General features: G+C 36.3%; 1 protein-coding gene across 3 annotated transcripts in view; it reads right to left on the bottom strand.

Moving 5' to 3' along the window:
• The window catches only part of RARB (retinoic acid receptor beta), a 248,910-nt gene that overhangs the window by 63,071 nt on the left and 161,408 nt on the right, over positions 1-24,431 (bottom strand). For all 3 annotated transcript variants that reach the window (XM_015811703.1, XM_015811702.1, XM_015811704.1), the window contains exon 2: positions 15,241-15,389. In XM_015811703.1, the coding sequence (XP_015667189.1) occupies positions 15,241-15,389 (149 nt within the window). The remainder of the gene's footprint in view (positions 1-15,240; positions 15,390-24,431) is intronic.

The following is a 24,431-nucleotide window of genomic DNA, read 5'->3' as shown; positions in this document are numbered from 1 at the left end:
CACCCCCCCAATGGGCCACACCCACCCAGCACCCGACGATGCATAAGTGGGTTTTGGGTTGCAGTTTGAGCACTCGGTCTCTAAAAGGTTCGCCATCACTGCTATAGGCCATCCAACCAAACAGAGGAATAGATGAACTTTTTGCTAGTCAGTTAACTAAGGTATGTAGGAAGCACATCACAATAGTAATGGGGGACTTTAATTATCCTGACATCAACTGAGAGACAAACTCTGCATCAAGTGGAAGATCAAACAGATTCCTGACAAACCGAGCAGACATCTCGGGATCAGCTATATTGGACTTACTTCTCACTAACAGAGATGAAATGATAGAAAGTGTTGAAGCCATAGGAACCTTGGGGGAGAGTGATCATGCAATATTGGAATTCATCATTATGCAAGCACAAGCAACAGAACACAGTCAAACTAAGAGTCTTGGACTTTAAAAGAGCTGATTTCAATAAACTTAGAGAGAGCTTGGGAAGGATTCCATGGCTGAGAATCCTCAAGGGGAAAATAACTCAAGAAGCTTGGGAAATTTTGAAAAGTGCCTTGGTAAGACCACATTTGGAATACTGCATCCAGTTTTGGTCACCACGGTGTAAAAAAGATGTTGAGACTCTAGAAAGAGTACAGAGAAGAGCAACAAAGATGATTAGGGGACTAGAGGCTAAAACATATAAGGAACAGTTGCTGGAATTGGGTATGTCTAGTTTAATGAAGAGAAGGACTAGGGTGACATGATAGCAGTGTTCCAATATCTCAGGGGTTGCCACAGAGAAGAGGGAGTCAAGCTATTCTCCAAAGCACCTGAAAACAGGACAAGAAGCAATGGATGGAAACTAATAAAAGAGAGAAGCAACCTAGAACTAAGGAGAAATTTCTTGACAGAACAATTAACCAGTGGAACAACCTGCCTCCAGAAGCTGTGAATGCTCCAACACTGTAAGTTTTTAAGAAGAGACAGCCATTTTCTGGAATGGTATAGAGCACAGGTGTCAAATTCGGCACATCACATGACATGTTGCGACATATCCCAATCTTTTTTGCATTACTACTACTACTACTACTACTACTACTACTACTACTACTATTATTGTTGTTGTTGTTATTATTATTATTATCTGCATACAAAGACGTTTACAAGAATAGCAAAGAAAGAGTACATAGTACTCAGCCATACTCTGCCTCCTACCATGTAAAGATAAAGGAACGATGGCTGGCTTGGTTGAATAATACATAAAATCAAAAGTGACAAAGTTTCATGTATTCACTGAAGTGCTCATCTTCTGCTCAACGCATGTTTCTCCCAAAAAAGGTCCTGTAACATTTGTATTAGAAGAATACTGGCAGCCCCTGAGCAAAGGCTTACTCCTACATAAATACTCAGTGAACCAATGAAAGATTTAATCCACTGATACTTCCTTATTAACAGTCAAAAGTTTTTCTTTTCCCTAGGCAACTTCTGGAAAAGCTTTTCAGCCTGAATAAAGAGATTTCTGTGAACTAAACTTCTTACTGATGTACTTAAACTCCATATAGGAAGTTCCTTGAATTCAACTGGAATCATTTCCGACTAATACTTATAGAACTGTTCTGCTTAGTTTTCTGTCCACATTATTAAACACATAGAATCACACATTCTGTATGCTTAATAATGCAGGGCAGATTATGGCTCTGATGCAGAAGGCATGAAAGAGGGAGATTGGCAACACATTATTTGGCAAACAGTATTACAGTACGAAATTCTTCTCGTCTGTGGGAAGAATGACAGGACGTTAAACATGTAAAATCAGATAAAATAAATGCAACAAATACAAAAGCTGCAGTCTTGACATATAGTTTCACCTCTGAAGTACAACTGAGGGGCTTTAGTTGAGGAGAGGTAGTGCACAGTATAAAATGCCAGCTAAATAAATGTGACCCCTTGGGCAGAAAGTACCTTTTACACACTACCAGTAAACATCCAGTAATAACAAATCATAATAAGCTAATAATTTGTTGCTCTTTTAGAGCACTCCATACAAATTATGGTATAAATTGGTAGTAGGTAGGTGGTATATTTATTTATATTCCGCCTTTATTATTTTTACAAATAATTCATGGCCGCGAGCATATCCAATACATCTTCCACCTCCTATTTTCCCCACAACAACAACCCTATCAGGTGAATGTGGCTGAGGGAGTCATTAGTCCAAAGTGACCCAGCTGATTTTCATGGCTAAGTGGGGACTAGAACTCCCATTCGCCTCCTTTCTAGATTGGTATCTTAACCATTAAACCAACTGGCTCTCAGTATTCATACTAGTCATTTGGTATTCTATTCTTTGTATGGAATGCTGGCTAAGAATTCTAAGAGTTGGATTATAATGTATTTAGAAAATGCCAGGATGGGAAACTATTTTACACCTGGAAAGAAAAGATACAATTTGTTGCCAGGCCATGTTCTTGCCAATCCCAAAATGGGAATTTATGTGGTTGAATTCTCTGTTGTAAGGTTAGGATAGAAATGTAATCTAAATGTGACAGACAGATAAAGTACAACCATATTCAGCTACATTTAACTCTTATTTTATTCCTCTTTAAGTTTTTAAGGCAAACTTTTAGTAAGCTGAACATACAATTATGGCAACTTTTAAGATAATTCAGCCTCATTGATTTAGAAATAAGCCACCAAATACATTTCCGACACTTAGATTTGTGGCTATTTAAGATGGATTTCAAACGCAAACAAATTTGCCATGTCTAGTCATGAGAAAAGCTATTTATGTTAACAGCCTCACTCCTCAAAGTGTGTTCCACCAGAGGCCCCATTAAAACTAATGGAGCCTGCACTATCACAATGACTTGTGAATTGCAACTTATGGCTTTTTCTAAGCTGATATGGCTGTAGGAAATGACAGAAAATGGCACCCACTCCTACTTTAAGAGTCCTTTCATGGCCAGAGAAAGTAATCTGCAAATATATATTTATCCCAATATTATTGTGACTCAAACTCCTTTTGATAGGAAAAAAATATGCACCATGAAATAATTTTGTTTTGCCCGTCTTCAATTCTTGGTCTCAGTGGTATGTAATACAGATAGAATATAATGAAATTTCTGAAAACAAAACAACAACAAAAATAAGCTAAAAAAAATAATAGCTCTAGTGTAATAATCTCAGCCCTTCTTCCTCTTTATATGTGATCAGCTTCAGGCTACTTACGTGCTTTACTACATTACAACCTGGAAACTGTTGTTTAATTCTGACTTATTTTGGCTTAAATTTATCCAGTCTAAACTTGTAACTAATCATGGGAAAAGTAATGTGCACAAATTGGATAACTTCAGTTTCAATTGCACTATAAGAAAGAATGAACAGCACACTGCTTATTTCTGGATTTTTTGAAATGCATTTTGTTAAGGAAATGAAAAACTAGAACTAGGGAGGAAAAGATACAACCAATTTCAAAAAAAACATAATTTCTGCAGTTTGAAATCAAATGGCTGAATGAGTTGAGAAATCAGAGTTTTGATTTGAAAAGCTGATAACCCATTAAAAAGTATATAAAAGATATAAATACCAATCTGTTCAAAATAACAAAGAAAAAAGAAGCTTCCAATGTAAGTAATGAGAAGGGAAAGCACTAAAGATGCTGGAGACATTGTAGATCCAGATAAAGCATCACATGGGAACAAAGAGCATGGCAAAAGAATTAGTTCTTGGATTCTTGGTTGAGCTCCAAACTTTTGGGATGCCTTTTGTATAAAAAGCAGCAGTATCATTTCCTATCATCTCTGAGAAACAATTAAACATATTGTTGCCAGAAAATTTGAAGAACAGCTCACAATCACTTTGTCACATCAATATATGACAAAGATGGACAGATAGACAAAAATAAAAGGGGGTTAGATGGTTAAGACACTGGACGGGTCAGCTGGTAGACTGTAGATCCACCAAAATCAATGGGATAAGCATGAGAATATTTTGAAAGTTTTAAGGTTAAGTCAAATTAACTTAACCTTACTCAACTGATGTGAGCTCTAGTGCCTGTGACAAAAGAAAAAAAAATAACTATAAAAGTATACGTTTGAGTTGAATATGATTCATCTTTTCTGAATATTTATTCATTTCACTTTTGAAATATATTAGTTTCCAAACTAAAATACTTATCAATCCACAAACAAGCAAACATATATTATGTACACACACACACACACAAGTATATGTGTGTTTGTGAGTGAGTGAGTGAGTGAGTGAGTGAGTGAGTGAATGAGTGAGTGAGTGAGTGAATGAGTATATCTTCCATTTTTTGGTTTGAATTTGTTCTAGTCATGTTTGCTATATATTTAGCTTATGCTATAAATACACATCATGTTTCAGTACCAAAAGAATGTTGTCTTCTAAATGTTTAGATTAGAACAAGAGACAAATCTCTAAATAGATGGATATATGTGCCAAAGCACCACTTTTTCTATTTACCAGCACAATACCAACATTATTTGGGAAAAAAGCTTGGCATACTCTTTTCTCCCGCATAAATCTTTTGCAAGCTGTGTTACAAAGAAGACAAAGTCAGTACTAAACACCAGAGTTTTAAGTAACAACATTACAATTGCTGAGTCTAGCATTTTTATATATTGCAAGCTGAAAGTCAAGAAATAGATCAGGAAAAAATTTTACTGCAAAGAAATTATGCTTGTAAATATTAAAAATACTCTTATATTAATTATAGTTAATTATTTTCTATTTTTCATTATAAATTTCAGAAATCCACTCTCTTCTCTATAGTACATTTATCGACATTGTATAGTGCTACAACAAGTATTTGTCATAGAAATATTAAACTTGATTATTGTTAACAAAATATCTGGGTTTAAAATTCAGTTTAAGCCACAGTTTCTGATTTTATTCTCCTCAAGACCATTGGCTTTTCAACTGAGTCTTCAGCCAAAAACGTTGTTTAACTTACATAATCTTAGATGATAAGATATCAGAGACAAATGTGAACTCCTCATATTAAAGTATCAGACTGCTTATATCATATGACAGTGGTGGCAAATCTATGGCACGGGTGCCAGAGGCGACACTCAGAACTCTCTCTGTGGGCACACATGCTGTTGCCCCAGCCTCACCTCACCCCGCGATCCCCTCCTCTCCAGCAGCCCCCCTGAAGGAAAGTCGCCCCTGAGCATGGTCCACGCGGAGCAGCACAACCAAGGACATGGCAGCCAGACAGTGTAGACAAGACTCTGCCCTCACACCCCATCGTGCACAGTTGATGTTGCAAGGCACGGGCAGAGGGCCATAGCACTGCTGAGCTGCCTGGGCGATCTGCGACGAGCCCTGGAGGCAGTGAGTGGCCCTGCGGGCAGATGGGGTGGGGCATAGGGGGTAGAGCGGGGGCAGGGCAGGGGGTGGAGCGGGGGCAGGGCCAGTTTTTGGGCACTGTCATATGAGGTTAGTCTGAACAGTTTTGATTCAGGGCATAATCAACATACTATCTGATAAATAATGATTATAAGAACCTATCTGTTAATGTGCAACATTGTGACAGTGAACAAGATTGATACTAAAACAGTTTTTTCATATGGGCATACTTTCACACTTTTAAGAAACTGCATAAGAATACAACTATATAATGTATATAGTGACAAAAACTCCCCTTCTTCCAGCCTGCTGTACTGATGGGAGTACTAACTGAAATATAGTTTTATCTCCCTCAAGGAACTGAAAAATCTGTTATCTGCTCAACTTTATATACACATGATAGGTAATATATTATTATATATTTAAATAAATAATATTACAATATTATGATTAAAATTACAATAATTTAAAATTATTCTATGCTTGAAGACTTGAGATGCCAAAAAAAAACCAGACTGCAAAGAATAACTAAATTTTATTTTTGATGTGTGCCATTGTGCCCACAGTATAAAAATGACAATAAAGGCTATCTTATCTTATCTTAATAATAGGGGCCAACTGGGGAAGATGTTGATTGGAAAATATGGGATTAAGAAAGGCTGGAGGAAAAGAAGGACATTCTCTGCTAGGGAAGAATTAAGACTCTTAGAAAAAGTTATAAGGAAGTTAAACAAATATTTAAAGGTTATGTCAATCAAGAAGAGAAGTAATATATTTGCTAATTTAGTTACTCTAGTAAGTAAACTACTTTAGTCAAGAGGTTCAGCTTACAGTAGAAGGATTTGGTGATAAAGATAAAGAGGGTAATGGTAATCTTATATGTAGTCAAACACTGTTCCAATTGACTTTCTAAACATTGGAGTAGGTGTTAAAAATAATTACAGGTGAATATCAATAAAACAACAAGGCTGACAAGGAGAAAAGCTAACAGAATTTTCTGCAAAAAAATTTTTTGTTGAGAGGTTAGTAAATTATCTATAGATAAAAGTATAGATAAAAAAGCAAAAGAATCTCACATGTAAAGAGTGCACATTACACATTGAAGGTTGGCTACATGATATAAAAAGTGCAGAGGTAAACAAGCAAAACGTTTTTGAGAACTTTCCATTATGTAAATTCCATCATAATCAGAAGAATCACTGGCAAGGTATTTTTTTTAAATATATTCTTTGATCAAGTGTAATTAGACACACAAGGAATTTGTCTCCAGTGCAGAAGCTCTCAGTGCACATGCAAACCAACAGAATAATAGGTTTTTACCAGTCCCAGACTGTGAATCAAATTAAAGATTAAATAATAACAACAACAACAATGCCAATAAGAGGAAGGAGCGAAGAAAATAATAAGAAGGATAAATAATAATACTACACCCATACTACATGGGTAAATACATGTAGACGTTAGACAGCACTGAGAATTAGGTGTTCAGCAGAACTCCAAAACTTGGAGGACTCTATCCTATTACTGTGCTGTCAAATATAGTAATATATGGTAAAATAGAAAGGCTCCTTCTAAAATCCACTCTCATCTCTACAGTTTTAAACATGTTGAGCTTCAGATTATTACAGCTGCACCACAAGGTCAATTGTTCAAACTCCCATCTATATGCAGACTCACTGTCTTAAATAGGCCAATAAATCGCTGCTTTAACAGAGGGTTCCCTTGAGGTGCAATCATTAGTACTATCATGCCCCCAGCATATAATTTGTGTATAATTTGTGTACTGCTGTTGTTCTCTGTTCCCCCCACCCAGTGGCTGGGGCCAAATACCAATCTTTATTATTTGCAAACTGATCCGGCCCTTTAAAACATCCATCTTCCCATCACCCCTCATTCCAAAAACAAGTGCATCCTGGGAATCCAGATTCCATTTACTTGAGCAGTCTCAGGAAACAGAAGCACTGGGAAGAATCCAGCCTAATCCATGACACATATTCATCTGAAGACAAAAATCTACATCCCATACACACAGCATCGCTGGTGAGATCTAGATTAATCTGTATTTGTTACTGTTATGCTCACCAACAACTTAAGACCGCTTATTTTATATCTGGGTTCTTACTATATGTATTTCTATTTTTCCTAATTTCCTCCATTCGTTCCTTTAATAAAGCATCCAGATCTACACACATGGTCTGTTTTACTGGAGTATAGGCAGGTTTAGCTGCATGTCAAGCTGCACACAGAGTAACATGTAGCAAGGACAGAACAGGTATATGTAGAGAGAAGAACAATGGAGAGAGCACACAGTCCTGTGCTAATTGCCTGGGAATTAGATGTAACTTTCCCCTAGCTTCACTTGTTGCTTTCTATCTGTCAAAATCCATCTGTGATAATCCACCTACAAGTATGAACAGGCGCAGTGAGCTGAATCAGTTTAAAGTGAATAATTTCTGGAATGATGGTATTGAATGCTGAGCTGAAAGAGAAGATTCTTCTCTGAACAAGCAAGTTGGAGTCTTCTATCACTTGTGAGTAAAGTCATGTCCAATGACACAGATCTATTCCACTGCCAGTATTCATCACCTTACTGTCAAATTTAGCACATATATCCTGTTAATTCAGGGATATTCTCTGGTTCAGCGGATCAGAGGGAAAGTAAATTTTTCACCCATTACCTCTAAAGATTGGAAAGGTTGCAAGTAAAGGATATCAGAAGTACTTTGAAGTTGCAGCTCCTCAGTGAGACAACTTCATGCTTCTTTGTCTTTCTCAATGGAAAAAGCAGGGCCAAACAAAGCTTCTGGAAAATGCTGCCTTAAGGCACCAAGTACCTATAGATGTTGATTCTCTGATGTATGTTTGAAGGAGGATAGTTGCTTTAGGGAGAATAATAATAATTTATTAGGGTTGTATGCCTTCCAATTCTCAATGACTCCACAAGCTGGATAGGAAGGACTATCAAGCTGAATTTGATTTGTCAGATAAAGAAGCACCATTCTCAGACTAAGCAATGGAAAAGGATGGGCAGGAACTCAAGAAGATGAATCAAAATAAATAAGTGATAGAAATAACATGCTTATGCCTGAGAATGGTTGTTGTTTGAATATGTTCTACTGGATATTTAGAACGGATGCATACCTAATTCAACTATTAAGCATGTAAAGATATGTAACCAAAAAAAAAATAGATCATTAATCTAGACCAGACTACTGTAAAATTAGATAGGGTAAAGTTTGTGAAATCAAAATGATGGAAACATGATGGTTTCCTTGATGACCTAAGAATTAATAGGAGACATTTTCTGATCTCTGGAGCTATTCAGTTATTCTAATACAAATCCTGTTGATTTGTATAAAAAGAATGTGAAGGGGGGGTAATAATTTGTTTTTTATCTTAAGAAACTTTGAGCCTTGCGCTGTATAAAAAACTATTTTATAGAATTTTTCAGTTTCTCAAAAAACCCTGAAAATGGCCAAATTCAATATAGATTTGTTTTGGAGTTCAGTCTGACAATGCCCAATCCGGAATGAAATTTAAAAACCTAAATCTCCATTCTCCTACTATTTCTGTTTTCCAGTGGATAGCATTTCTATACATTATATGGAAATAAACCATGCTGTTTCATTGTAATAAATACCAGAAGGTTTCAAGCTCTACATACACAAATACATATATAGATGTATGTATGTATGTACATATATGTTTCAGGACAAACATGATTATACTGTAGCAGAAATAACTACTGGAGAAAACTTGCCAAATTGCTGCCAGCTACCTGAAGGATTTTGCATGAAAAAAGAAGGAAATATACTGCCCATTCCTTAATATTATGCATTATGATTATTAAGGGTTTTTTTTTAAAAAAAAAATAATGCTAAAGGATTAATTCACTGGGTTTTTTTTTTATAAAATGAAATAGATCTCTCAGCTACTTTATGGAGATAAAAGAGCATAAAACTATTGCTTCAATTCCCTGAGCAAATGAGGCAACAAAATAAAGTAAATAGTAAGAATCATTCACTCTCTCCAAATTCACTCTCAAGTTCAACCCACAATACATTGATTGTGATGGCCAAAGATGGACTATTTCAAAGGTTACTTTAATTTGAAGGCAGATCTTTGATCACTAAATCCAATAGGCCTCCCACCTCCTTCACTTTATTATTTTTCCTAGGTGATGTTCTAGTGTTGCTACTTTGGCACTAATCTTCACAGCATAATGGAGGACTGAAAAAATAGACTGGGAACGGAGTATTGTGAAGTCAGAATAGAGCAAATTCAGATCTGCCTCCTTTACTTAGGATTAGTGAAAATCTATTACTCAGGTTCACTCTAAGTTCCAATCAGCCATCAATTAAATCCATGTATACTTCCAATATTGAAAAAAATTAAAGAAATGTTCAGAAAATTATAGCTTTCTATTCACTAAAATAATTGGATATTGTAAAATCTGTATCAGAACTTTATTTTTTAAAAAGTCAACAAATATAATCATTTAGTCCATGTGCATACTAAAATCAACTTTGAAGAACAACTGTGGGTCAACATATAGTACACCTAAGCAGATACAGTATGTCTACACACAGATGCAATTTAGCACTGAAGAACTATTAATAGAGTGAAAAAGGCAATATCACAAAAGTAATATTTGAAGAAAATAAAAGCACAATACTTTGGTATCAGTTTCTTCTTGTATAATAATAATAATAACAATAACAATAGTAATCCCCCAGTGAAGCACTACCTTGATGTGGTTGTGGGCTTGTGTACTCTGAGGAAGATAAGAGCTATGCCAAAGGTTCAACCATACTGGACAGGTCTCATCGGAGGAGTCAGACAAAGAGTGTCTCTTCCATAAAAAAATAGGGTGAGACGTAAATTTCAGAAAGCCATACTGGCTCGGATGTCGCCCGGGTTAACAAAGTCTGCGCTAGATGTTGGAGTTCCTGGATATTTGGTGTAAAATGGGCTACAGGACTCAGGATTGTTGGCTAAGCAACCAGAGCCAGCAGCTGCAGAACTACTGGAAGAAAAAGTGTTTACCTGTCACAAATACACAGTGATTGAAAACAAAGAAATAATTACAGATCAAGTCCAACAAGAAGAAGATATCTGAAGTGAATGCACCAGTTCTGGAAAGAACAACATCCAGAATCAGAAATAACAGAACAGAGACTAGCAGATCAACATTGATTTATAATACGAAATAGAGTATTCACATAAACAGAATTGGACAACTGCAAAGGTTTACCCAGGGCAAAGAAATCAAAGCCTTGCCAAAAGTAACTCAGAATGTAGAGACAAACCAGGGGGATTTGGTAGTAGAGGAATCCAGTAGAGATATACAACTGTTTTCATTTGCAAACCAGGCACCTCTTCCTCAGGAAGAACAAAGCCCTCTCACTAAAGAAATAAAAGAATTGAAACAAAGAATAAACATCTGTTCTGAGCATCTAGAACAGCACAAAAACATCAGAATAAGGCTGCCTGCATTAAAGCTTATTCCAAACAAACAGCTAGATGCAAATACTGCAATATCAAGTATAAGCACCAATTCACTGCAAGAAACAAAACAACTATATAGCACAGTTGCAGTTATAACTGAATACCTGGGATGCAAAATCAACAAAGAAGAAAAACAAACAAACAGTGCACCACAAAAATGGAAAGTTAGACTGGAAAATAAGATCAGCAAGTTACGATCAGATGCAAGCCAGCTAGAACAGTTGAAAGAAAAGAAGCTGAAGAACCAGAAGACCAAAGAATACCTAATCAAGAAATACCACTTAGAAACAAGGAAGATCAAAAAAGCACTGGAAATAATGAAGTAGCAAATAACAGCCAGGAAGATCAGCAGATATGAAGCTCGAATTGCAAATTATAAGCAGAACCTCCAATTTCAATCCAATCAGAAACATTTCTATCAATCCATCAATGGAGAAACTGTAATGAATCAGTCAGGTACAACAATACAACAAGGATGCAGCTTGATTAAAAGAGGTGGATGCAAATAAAACAGAAGTTGAAGTGAAAGAACTAGTAATAACAGCAGAAATGGTAGAGAAAAGAGCAAGGAAGATCAGCACCAGGTGAAGATGAACTGCATGAACTGTTTTTGGTTGAAACATTTAACTGTTTTATACTCACTCATTGCCAAGCAGGTTCAACCACATACTACAAGGAGGAGAAATTGAAAATTGGCTAACAACTAGGAAAACCTACCTGATAATGAAAGATCTAGCAAAAGGGGCAGCACCAGGCAACTACAGTCCAATTATCTGCTTACCAACAACTTTCAAATTGTTAACTGGGGTGGTAGATGATGCAGTCCAACAGCATCTAGTTGAAAACAATTTCTTTCCACCTGAGCAGAAAGGAAACTGTCCCAATAGCAGAGGAACAAAATATCAACTCATAATAGACAAAATGATCTTGAAAAACTGCAAGAGAAGGAAGACCAACCTGAATGTAGCATGGTTGACTACAAAAGGCATTCGACTCTCTGCCACATGACTGGATAATAAAACGCCTAGAAATAACAGGAGTCAGTAGAAACATCGGAAAGTTTGTGCAAAGATCAATGGCACAATGGAAGACACAGTTGCAAGTCAATGGTGGGAGACTGGAAAGGGTTAATATCAAAAAGGAATATTTCAAGGAGATTCACTATCACCACTACTATTTGTTATTGCACTGTTTCCTCTGTCAACAATACTGAATAACTCAGGCCATGGCTATCAAACATCAAAAACATCTGCCAGACTATCCCACCTCCATGGATGATCTGAAGTTGTATGGAAAAACATCATCTGAAATAGAATCGCTGCTCAACAATGTCTGTATATATAGCCAAGATATTGCAATGGAGTTTGGCTTGGACAAATGTGCCACACTTACTATCAAACAACGAAAAATAGTGAAAACTGAAGGAATTAAGATGCCCCACTAAAATAACATTAAGAATCTGGATAAAGAATATTACTACAAATACTTGGGTATCCTTCAGGCTGACAACATCAAGCACACGGAAGTCAAGAAAAAGATTAGATGTGAATACATCAAGAGAGTGAAGAAGATCTTAAAGTCCAAACTCAATGGAGGAAATACCATGAAGGCAATCAACACCTGGGCAATTCCAGTCATTAGATACACAGCTGGAATAGTGGACTGGACTCAAGAAGAACTAAAAGCAATGGATAAGAAGACCAGAAAAATAATGACAATGAATCATGCCCTTCATCCACGCAGTGACATTGACAGACTCTATCTATCAAGGCAAATAGGTGGGTGTGGAATGTTGCAAGTACATCAGATGGTTGAAGAAGAAAAAAGTGGCTTTGGAAGAATATCTGAAGGACAATGATGAAGATACACTGAAGTTAGTATACCAGGAAAGCTTACTGACTACTGGAGAGACCAAACTGGTCTACAAGAAAAACCAAATGAAGAACAGAATGGAGGCATGGGAAGACAAAGCACTATATGGCCAATACATTAAAAAAAAATCTGAGAAAGCAGATGATAACAAGACTGGCAATGGCTAAGAGCAGGAAAGTTGAAGAAAGAGAGTGAGGGACTAATTCTGGCTGCACAAGACCAAGCCTTAAGGACAAATGCATACAAAGTCAAAATTGAGAAGACAGCAACAGACAGTAAGTGCTCTCTATGCAAAGAAGCTAAAGAAACAGTGGACCACCTGGCAAGCTGCTGCAAGAATATCACACAGATTGACTACAAGCAGCGGCATGACAAAATAGCAACAATGGTACATTGGAAGATCTGCAATAAATATCATTTTCCTGCAAGCAAGAACTGGTGGGACCATAAAATAGAGAAAGTCATAGAAAATGAAAAAGTTAAATTGTTCTGGGACTTTATAATTCAAACAGACAAGCCCCTGCCACATAACACCCTGGATTTAATTGTCAATAAGAAAGACAAAAAAGTCTAGATAGTGGACGTGGCAGTGCCTGGAGACAGCAGAATAAAAGAGAAAGAACTGGAGAAGATAACAAAATATGAAACCTACAAACAGAAATAGAACGACAGTAGCAAAAGCAAGCAAGAGCGATACCAATAGTAATAGGCACCTTGGTGCAATCCCAAAACAGCTGGAGCATCACTTGAACACCATTGGCATTGACAAATTCGCCATCAACCAATTGCAAAAGGTGGCCTTACTAGGAACAGCTTCTATCCTGCGACGATATCTATAATACCATCAAACATCCACATCTGCCTATCCCAGGTTCTTGGTAAGCACTCGATAGACAAAAATGCCAAATCCAGTCTAAACATCTGGCTGACTGTGTGATGATCAATAATAATAATAATAATATTGGAAGGAACCTTCTAGTCTAACACCCTGCTTAGGCAGGAAATTGTTGTCTAGTCTCTTCTTAAAAACGTCCAGTGTTGGAGCATTCACAACTTCTGGAGGCAAGATGTTCCACTGATTAATTGTTCTAACTGTCAGGAAATTTCTCTCTAGTTCTAGGTTGCTTCTCTCTTTGATTAGTTTCCATCCATTGCTTCTTTTCCTGCCTTCTTTATGGCAACCTCTGAGATATTGGAACACTGCTATCAGGTCACCCTTTTCATTAAACTAGACATACCCAATTCCAGCAACTATTCTGTATATGTTTTATGTCCCCTAACCATCTTTATTGCTCTTCTCTGTTCTCTTTCTAGAGTCTCAACATCTTTTTTACATTGTAGTGACCAAAACGGGATGCAGTATTCCAAGTGTGGCCTTACCAAGGCGTTATAAAGTGGTATTAACAGTTCACATGATCTTGATTCTATCCCTCTGTTAATGCAACCTAATACTGTGTTCGCTTTTTTGGCAGCTGCAGCACACTGCTGGCTCATATTTAAGTGATTGTCCACTAGTACTCTGAGATCCCTCTCACAGTTACTACTATTGAGCAAGGTACTCCCTGTACAATACCTGTACATTTGGTTTTTCTTGCATAAATGTAGAACCTTACTTTTTTCACCATTGAATTTCATTTTGTTAGATAGCACCCAATGTTCAAGTCTGTCAAGACCCTTCTGTATCTTAAGCCTATCTTCTGGAGTATTGGCCAGCTTGGTGTTGTCTACAGATTTGATGAGTTCCCTATCTAGCCCTCATCCAAATCATTGATGAAAATATTGAAGAGCACTGGGCCCAGAACAGAGCACTGGGGCCTGTGTAATTTTCAAAATATTTTTGAGCCACTAAATCACTTAGGCTGCATTGTGATATTTTAATTGATTCTTTTTCAGCTGCCACAATACTTCAAGTTGTGAATTTATTCATGTGTCCTGCCAAATTCTGTCTATTGCACAAAATAAAGACCCAATGGAGTCTCTGAGTCTGTATCATTTCAACATCACTGGATCTGCAGCAATTTAACTAATTGTGTCACTGAAATGATTTGCCATAACAAGCAGAATGGAAGTACAATACAGACCCTTAAAGAATAGAGAAAAGCTATACCAAATTTGATTACTAACAATAAGGATTTCAATTATGAAGAATATATTCTTTAAAGTCTGTTGTTAACTATATAATGTAAAAGATAAAAGATAAAAACATAACTGTCAAATATTCTACAGGAATCTATCTATACTCAAGGTCCATTTGCTCCAAGTTTCTTTTTGCTACCTATTTACAATCTTCTCTGTGGTCACAGTTTTGTTAGTTGTCATACCTGGCATAAATATAGTGTTCCAACTACTGTAAGACCACTCTCTCTTATATATATATATTCCTCTGTCTGCACTCCCTTGCATTGCCTCAGTATGAATGTATATTTTGAGTGTAATCCTATTATTAAGCCTTTGTCACCATGGAAGGAATGCAAACAGCAATTTAACTGAGAAGTTTGAAAACTCACCTTGCACCCCTCACAAGCACTGACGCCATAGTGATATCCAGAAGATTTGTCCTGACAAACAAAACAGGGCTTGTAAACACGAGGGGGAGGAAGCGGGGAAGGTGGACTGGGAACAAGCTCCTCAGAACTGGTGCTCTGAGTTTCAATTGCTAAAAGGAGAAAGAGAGAGAGAGAGAGAGAGAAAGAGAGAGAGAATTTTAGTGCATTTAGCTATTGGCACTGTTGTGGTACAGTGCTTACAGCAGAGACAAGTTAAGACTTTCATTAGCTGCCTGTCGTTTTCCCAAGTCTTCAAAATTCACATTATAAATTTAGAGTATACCTGAAGTTTTTACTTTCATTTTTTAGATACGCTGACATTTATAGCACTATAGCCACCATCCCGTCCACCACCACCCCACATACATATGTAGACAATATCATTCAATCAATGTAATCCCAGACTACCTCAAACTGATCAAGAAATGAATCCACATTGATCCAATCCATTCAGGGATATTCACAGAGTGGTAAAAAACAGTCAAAATGGCCCATCTGATGATGCATCAAAGCTTTTTCTTTTTTAATCATTTAATTTTCATTTAATCACATCCTGAGGACACCCTGCACCAACTCTGCAAAGAATCTGAGTGAACAATATTTTTTCATATACAAATGTTAAATACAATAATTTGCATTGCTTCTTCCTCCACCTTAATTTGCCAACATTTCTCTGCTAAAATAAAAAAGGAGTATAAAACTATTGAAAATAATACTAGGAAAAGTAGATACAGTGATATTACAAAATATAGTGCATACAGAAGCCACTCTGAGTGACTGCCATTTTGATCATGTGATGGCACAGCAACAATTCTGAACTCTCAGTCTTCTGAAAGGCTATAAACTTGAGGTCTCTGTCTCCTTGTCTTCTCTACTTACCACCAAAAACCTAAATTCTCATGTCTCATTAAGCAAATACATTGAAAGGGAAAAAAGGATTTAGATTACAAAAATTTAGTGATCTGATATGTTTACTTTAACATCCATTTATCTTAGTTAGGGTGGCGACTTGATCATTTTGCTCACCACCTGTTCATGTGGTAGGGGGGTATTTCTGGATAAAGGAGGAATGTGCAGATGTTCAGAAAGTATAATATTTGCAAATCTACCATGCTCTTTCCCAGGCTCTGACAATTTCATTACAGACAGAAAAGAGAGAAATTTCTCTCATGGAAAATGAATTCTCCCTGTGATATGCAAAACTAGGAAAGAGACATCTAATATAAGAAAAATCCTAACGTTACATATTTCAAGGAAACATCCCCAAAGAAGGAAGAAAATATATTAGTTTTATACCTATAGTGCTGCATTATGTACATTATGTACATTAGGTATATAGTGCTTTTTTTGTAAAAAAAAAAAAAAAAAAAAAAGGTGCCGGAACTCACACACGTCATACAACCCGCCTTGCCTACCCTACAAGGTTTTATACAAAAAAGGTGCCAGAACTCCGTTCTGGGCATTCTATGACAAAAAAGTCCTGTATATAACTACCAGTAGGTGGGACATTCTGTTGGTATAAAACAAAATGGTTGGGCTGGGGCTTCCGGTTCCGGTTTGCGGTGGTGCGGTCGAGCGAAGGGAGTTGTCCCTTTGCCGATCGAGTTTCCCCTGCCGGTAGACGCCTTAGAGGGTCGAAAAGATGCTCTGGAGGAGCGTCTACCGTTGAGAAGGCTTCTTGGATAGTTGCAGAGGAGTGGCGGCGTCCTCTGTGCACTGAGTATCTCCTTTGGGCCGACAGGGTAAAGATCAGCCAGTAACATGGCCAATCATTTAGCTGCGCCAACCGCAAGCCACAAGATCAGCTAAGCAAACGGACCCACCATGGAGAACCCAGTGAGACTTTTCTTTCACCTCTATTTTCTTTATGCCTGTGAAAAGTTTTTTTCCCCCCTTGGATTATTCCCTTTTCTGGTGAAGCGGCTTTTTAAATGGGGGAAGAGAAACACAAAGGATTAAATTTATTTTTGTTTTAATGGTTGATTTTATTTTTGGATATTGGGAGCCTCAAGAAAGTTTTTTATAATATTTGGAGAATATTGTTTGCTTTTACCTTTACGGTGTCTGGAAGGATTGAACATCTGATTACTTTCCGGGAGACTCTCTCTGACAAATTTATTCATTGTACTTGCTATTTTTTCTTCACTGGAAAGACTTTCATTTTGTGCAAAGGAAAAAGGCGAGGAAATTGGGAGGAGATGGATATTGTGATTTCTTTTTTAAATATAGTCTCCTTTAAAAGGATAAGGAGTTGAAAGATAATAAAGATGGAGGAAACTGGTGTAGATCTTACTTACAAATATATTTTGGACAAAATTTTGGAAAATACGGAGAAGATAATTGCTTGCTCAAAGGAGATTTCTTTGTTTTGACAAGGCAAAAGTCAAGGACTAAGTGAAATATCAGTTTATACACAAGAGGCTTGTGCTCTGCTTATTGAGGTGGAAGAAGCAAATCCACAGCTGGACAATCAATTGATTTTGGAAAAAAGACTTGATATTAACGGACAAAGGACTTATGATAAGGAACTGGACAATCTTGCTTCAGCAGGACAAGTTGGACTGCAGATGCCATTTGAATTTGAGATAGAGAAAAAAACACAGGAAGAAGAGAAACATGTGATCAAAGAGGACAATATAAAAGAAAGGATTTTAAGTGAAATTTATTCAATGTTAAAAGAAAGGGGAAATGATGTTCTGCTATGAGTCATTCAGATTAACTATAACTTTTATACTAATTTAACAAAATGCACAATGGGAGCTTTCTCTCTGGAGTGTATAGTGTGGCAGGCGGAGGCCTGATTATGGAAAACCTGTTTGGACTAGAAAGAAACCCAGAATAAGATATAAATATTAAATCTGATTATAGTTTATATTATTTTGCAAAAGTAGAAAGTTGGGGTTTGATTATAGTAACGTGGTAAAGGCCTTATAGCGATTTGGATTGATTTGGTCTTGGATTTTGTTAAAAGGATTTTATATGGTATAATGAGAAAAGAACTGAAATATGGGAAATGATGGAATTAATTATTGGAGATTTGGACAAACAGTGAAAAATAATAGAAGACTGGTGAGAAAGAGAAGAATTTTTCTTTGGAGTTAATAATGCTTAAATAAAAAAAACACTTGGGGCACCTGAATAGTAAATGAATATGTTAGTTTAAGATTAAATATTTGCAAAATTAAGAAAGCATGATACAGGATCTTTGGGATGGATAATGAGTTTGTAAACTTTTACTGATTAATTAATTAATTAATATAGAATGATATATTCAATGAAAATTTGTTTCAGAAAGGTTTTAATGAGCCTACAATAATATAAATAGATAGAGAATCTTAGCTTATCTTTAATTATATAACTTGGATGAAATGTTATATTAGTGAATGAATTGGTTTTAGAAAGATATTGATTTGATTATAATGTTTTTAAATGAATGGAGTTTTATTAAGCTTAAGTTTAAATGTGTGAAGAAATATAGGGTTTTATAGATTAAATTTTTTTTATTGATTAATGCAGTTGATGGTTAGACAGTAATGAATGAATTTATTTGAAAATGTATTAACTTGATTATAATGTTCTATATAGATAGAGAGGGAAATTTTTAAGAAATAATGGATATATATTTACTATGTTATTGTTTGTTTTTTTTTAAAAATGGATCGCCGTGTTTCTACGTGGGTTCTTAAGCTGTGTTGGTGTAAAATGGAAAACTAATAAAAATTGTCTTGGAAAAAAAAATGGTTGGGCTATCTTGGCCAGCAGCTAAGTTTAACAGATTTCCCAGTACCTTATAGTATTTTTTCCTCCTAGGAGAATTATCATTTGTGAATTATCACATTGAGCTCTTAGTTGAAAAGCAAGATAAGCAAAATCTCACAGTTGCAAATTATTTTGTATAACTGATTGGCACTATTAAAGATACAGTGTCAGCAAGCAGAAGCACCTATCTCACTGTAGTGATATTGGGAAAAAAAAATATAAGCAGGGTTAGACTTGTTTTATACTTAAAATGCACAGGAAATTGCAAGTTGGAAATTCCAAGACTAAGAATCAAAAATAACTTGGAATAAAATTGTTGCCGAGGAATCTACCGGTCTGATCTCAATTCAAGGGCCCTACTTTCTTTACATGAATGCTACCCAATAGATTCTCTGTTATCTCATGATGTAATTAAATAAAAATTAAAAACAGCCACAGTAATCTAAAACTTCTTAACCAATCCCTACATAGCAGCTGTGTCCAGATAAGTAGCATTCCCTGCACTGAAGGCTATTTGGAACAGCACTGTTTAACACATTTGGGAAATGGTCCTAGAAATGGGACAACCTGATCTTGAGGCAGAATGCCCAAAGCAATAAACAGAAAGTCAAAAGAGGGAAATCCCTAGCATACCCTCCTAGCCACAATATATTGTATGGATTGATTCTACCTAGAACAAAGGGGCTTGAAGCTGAAAAGGACCCAAGCCTAATGGATTTTTTTGAATAACAACTATTTTGTACCAATACTTTGAACTTGTACCAGAAGCCAACTGGCAGCATTCAACAAAACTGATGGTACTTCAGTATATAGGTTCTTCCTGAGGGAATGCTGAGTCAGCTGCAAACTTCCAAATAGTTTCAGGACAGTTCCATATAAATTGAATTGCAACAAACCAAATAATAAATAAGGGCATGAATTACAAGTGTAGAAGAAACTATAACCCATGCAATATCTGAAGCTGAACAAAACATTTCCTGACTACAGTTTCTACCTAGTGATCTAACAGGAACTGCAAGTTCAGGAGAATCCCAAGATTGCCTACTTGCTCTTTCAGGATTTGTAGAATCCCAGCAAGAATTAAACATCCTGAAAGGATGTTCCATGAACACCTATTTTATCCCATTGGGATTCATCTTAAGCCTGTTTATACCATTCAGTCCCTCACAATTTCAGGTATGAGGTCAAGACCTCCACAGCATCTCCCATTCAACCCAGTATAGGGATATAAAACTTCGTATCATCTGCATATTGATCATTCTTCATCCCACACCAATGAATGATTTCTGCTAAGAAGTTAAAGAGTTGGAGAGGGGCTTGAGTCCAGGGGCACCATATATTAGAATATTCACTGAGATTTCTTTTTTTAACTACTCCAGTATAGAGAAGAACAGAAATACAAAAACAGATTGCCTTCAATAATCATAAATAATTAAATCAGCCATGTATTTAGTTGTTTTCCCTAAGAGATATCTTCCTTTGTGACTGCTTTCCTGCAATTTAAAGAGAGAAAAAAAACATATAAATAGACCACTTTTTAAAAACCTATCAAAAGATACATAAAAAACCCTATTTATTCTATCCACTCTAGAACACGTTCATTAATTCAAAGATAATATTGCAAAAAAGCACAAGTTCCAAAGCACAGAGTACAAATATATAAATACATTAATCAGATCATACCAAAACATCTCATATCCTATCCTATGCCTATCTTATGTCATGTGGAAAATAAAATTATATTTCACTATCCATCTTCCAGTAGATTTTATAGTTCTAGTTCTTTTAATTTATTTTAGATATGAGGCATCTATTTTTATCTGGTTATTTTGTAATCCTACTTGATAGTAAAAGCAACATTTGAGCCTCTCTGGAGTTATTCTGCCAAATAGGTATCATGTAAATATGAAAAAGAACTATGTATATTTTCTAGTATATTTTACCTCTGCATTATACAATGAGATAACCACAAATTAATATAAAACTCTAGCATGAAATAAAACATCCTTAGGAAAAAGTTTCTAGTTCTCTCCTGCACTTAGGAAAATGAGAAAGCCTTTGAATTAGTGGGAGAAAAGAGGAAGGACATGATCACAAAAGCTCAGAATAATCTTCTAGAGGAAAAAAAAACAGCTGATTCAGATATTCCAAAAGAAACATTTTCCATGTTTCTTAACCTTGGCTCCATATTTCTATTCTTCAAAAATTTTAACTCTTTGAATTGTGAAATGTATCAGTTTTTGTTTCCTACAGTAAAGATGATACAATTATGTGCAAATTTAATATTACGAGGATCTGAATTGGTAGGGACAGGTTGCAAGTGGATTGAAATGGTACCTAAGGATGAGGAGCTGGCATTATGGACTGTACACAGCATAGCTGTAATTTCACGTCCTTTTCTGTGCTGTTGGGAAAGTTTGGGTTGTTGTTATCTTAGATATAGATAGAGAGGGGGGAAAACTATTGTAGACCTTATGTTATGGTTTTCATTTGCTTCCTGTCTCAAAATGATAGGAAACTCCACTTCCATTTTTGCAGAAGTAATGCCTATAGACTTCAGAAACCATAAAAATGGAGTTTAAAGGTCTTAGGCTGTCCAATCTTTGCCTACAATTTTAAGAAACTCCTTGACCTATTATTATGCAGAATACAGAATAACAGAATTGGAAGGGACCTTCTAGTCCAACCTTCATGGAGATCTTCTAGTCCAACCTTCATGGTCAAGCAGGGGACCCTTTACCATTTCAAACAAATGCTGTCTATTCTTAAACATCTCCAGTGATGGAGAAACCAGAACTTCTAGAAACAAACCCTTCTGCGGGTTAATTCTTCTCACTGTCAGGCAATTTTTCCTTAATTCTAGGTTGGATCTCTCCTTGATTAGTTTCCATCCATGGGTACTTGTCCTGCCTTCAGGTGCTTTGGAGAATAGGTTGATCCCCACTTCTCTTGGACAGCTCCTCAAATATTGGAAGATTGTTATCATGTCATCTCAATCCTTTCTTCATTAGAACAGATGTATCCAGTTCCTGCAAGTTTGTATCACGTTTTATCTCCCAGTGACCAAAACTGGATGCAGTGTTGCAAGTTTGGTCTTATTAAAACAGTACAAACTGGTACTAACACTTGATATGATTTTGATGTTATCTCTCTTGATGCATCCTAGCACTGCGTTGGCCTTTTTGGCCACTGCAGCAACTGCTGGCTCAATTTAAGTGGTTGGGCATTGGGATTCCTAGATCTATCTCATAGTTACTGTTATTGAGCTAGGCAAGAAAAAACAATGCACCACCTATTCTATACCTGTGTATTTGATTTTTCTTGCCTAAGTGTAAAACCTTACTTTTCTTACCACTGATTTTCATTTTGTTGGATAGGACCCATTGTTCAAGTCTGTGAAGATCCCTCTGGATCTTAATTCCATCTTCCAAAGTATTGGTTATTCCACTCAGCTAGGTGTTGTCTGCAAATGAAGTCATTTATAATTTTTTATTTAATTATTCTTATGAATAATGAGTACAAAACAAACTTTGATACTGAAATAATTGAGGGTAATCCATTTTCACAAACCTATTTCATTTTTAGTTCTCAAGCCATGTGTTCCATCTTCAACAAATTGCTGAATGGGACATGAGTGAGAAAGGAGATGGTATCAAAATAAGAGATAGAGATGACTTAACCTTTCTATTTCATTTAATGCTGCACATGGAACTTAGGAGATCAAGCTAGGCAATTTGCTCCACACGAAAGAACTTTCCCTATTTTTAAAATTTCCATACTGTTTTAAGCATAATTCTTTATCCTATATGATGATCTATTTGAGCAAATGGATTAGAAACAATCTAGCTTTTGAATTCACAGTGAAAGAGTTTAGTGTGGTGTGAAATAACACTAGTTGTGTCCAAAGAACTAATCTAATGAACACAAGCATCAACTTGATAACAAAACAGAAGTAGCAGCATGACCATTTAAATTAATTTTAATTGGCTGTGCAGGCATATTCAAGATCTTCTATCAGAGATCTTCGACCCAGTATAGGCAACTAGCCTATTAACACAATCCTTTAAACTACCTTATTCCCAAACCCATGGAAAATTTGGAAATTTGAGATGTTTAAGAGACTTTTTAGATCTTTGTCTGTAGATGTATGTATTCTAAAACTCCTAATATTTATTCTTGGCAATACAGAAATTACTAAATAAACCAAGTGGCTGTAGCCTGGAGAAACTCTGTTGGGAGAAACTACAGTTGCTGGGCCTGGACTGAAATTCTACTATCAACTGCTGCTCCAGCACACTCTGCAACAGAAGCTTGGCCCCAACGGGAGATGTTGCCTTGGTCCTTCTGCTCCTGCTTTTCTGGCTGCTCTGATAAAAGTCTGGAGTGTCCAAATTTCAAGGAAACCAAAGGAAGCTGGAGAATAGAGAGCCCAGTGTCACAAGGACTGATGTTGTTGGTGCTTCATCATTGGAGGCTTTCAAGAAGAGACTGGACTGCCATCTGTCAGAAATGGTGTAGGGACTCCTGCTTGGACAGGGGGTTGGACTAGATGATCTATAAGGTCCCTTCCAACTCTGTTATTCTATCCAATTAAATTTAGACAGCTGTTTGTGGGGAATAAGGAAAACCCAATATGAAATTGAATTACTTTTAAAAGTAGTCACAATCCATTTTTTCTTACTATTTGGGGAGATACAAAGATACTATTTTTAGCTTTTAGTGAGTAATATTTATTGGTGGGAGAACAGGAAAATTATGGAGCACATGCTTCAACAAAAGGTCATGTTTATCAATAAGCCAACCAATTCAAATATAAATATCTAAGTCCAAGTTCGAGCTTTACAATTACACTTCCTTATGAAAGAAAGGTAGGAGTACAATGTTTTCTACAGCAGACATGTCAAACTCGCGGCGTCACATGACACCGCGCAATGTATCAGAGCTTTTCCCCCATTGCCAGCAATGGGATGGGCGCGGTTTCCTGGTGACGCGTCTGGCCCACGGGCCAGCAGTTTGACACCCCTGCTCTACAGTAATTTTTGTTGCTGTTTAAGATAGGCACAAAGCGTTCTGAGAATCGATTGCAGCAGAGTGTTCCTGCTTAGATCAATAATCTATTAGTCCTTTTAAATTAAAATTAGATTTATCAAATGCCCTAGAGAAGCCTCAAATCATTCTGTTCTTTATTTCATTCAAGAATATTTTTTCCCAAAATCTAAAACCTTACTTTTGTTTTGCTCTGAAAGCTATTCAGTTTCTGTATTGCTCTCAAAAGCTGTTTTTGTGATAGTGGTAGGAGCCACAGATATGTAGGTATAAATAAATAAATTTCCCAAATAACATTCAAATGCCCTCCAATTAGAGTGTTCAAACTGCTGACATCATTAAACAAA

Source organism: Protobothrops mucrosquamatus, unplaced genomic scaffold, assembly GCF_001527695.2.
Source record: "Protobothrops mucrosquamatus isolate PMUCROS unplaced genomic scaffold, P.Mucros_1.0 scaffold47, whole genome shotgun sequence".
In the NCBI taxonomy this organism is placed as follows: Eukaryota; Metazoa; Chordata; class Lepidosauria; order Squamata; family Viperidae; genus Protobothrops; species Protobothrops mucrosquamatus.
This window is presented reverse-complemented; position numbering and strand designations above follow the sequence as displayed.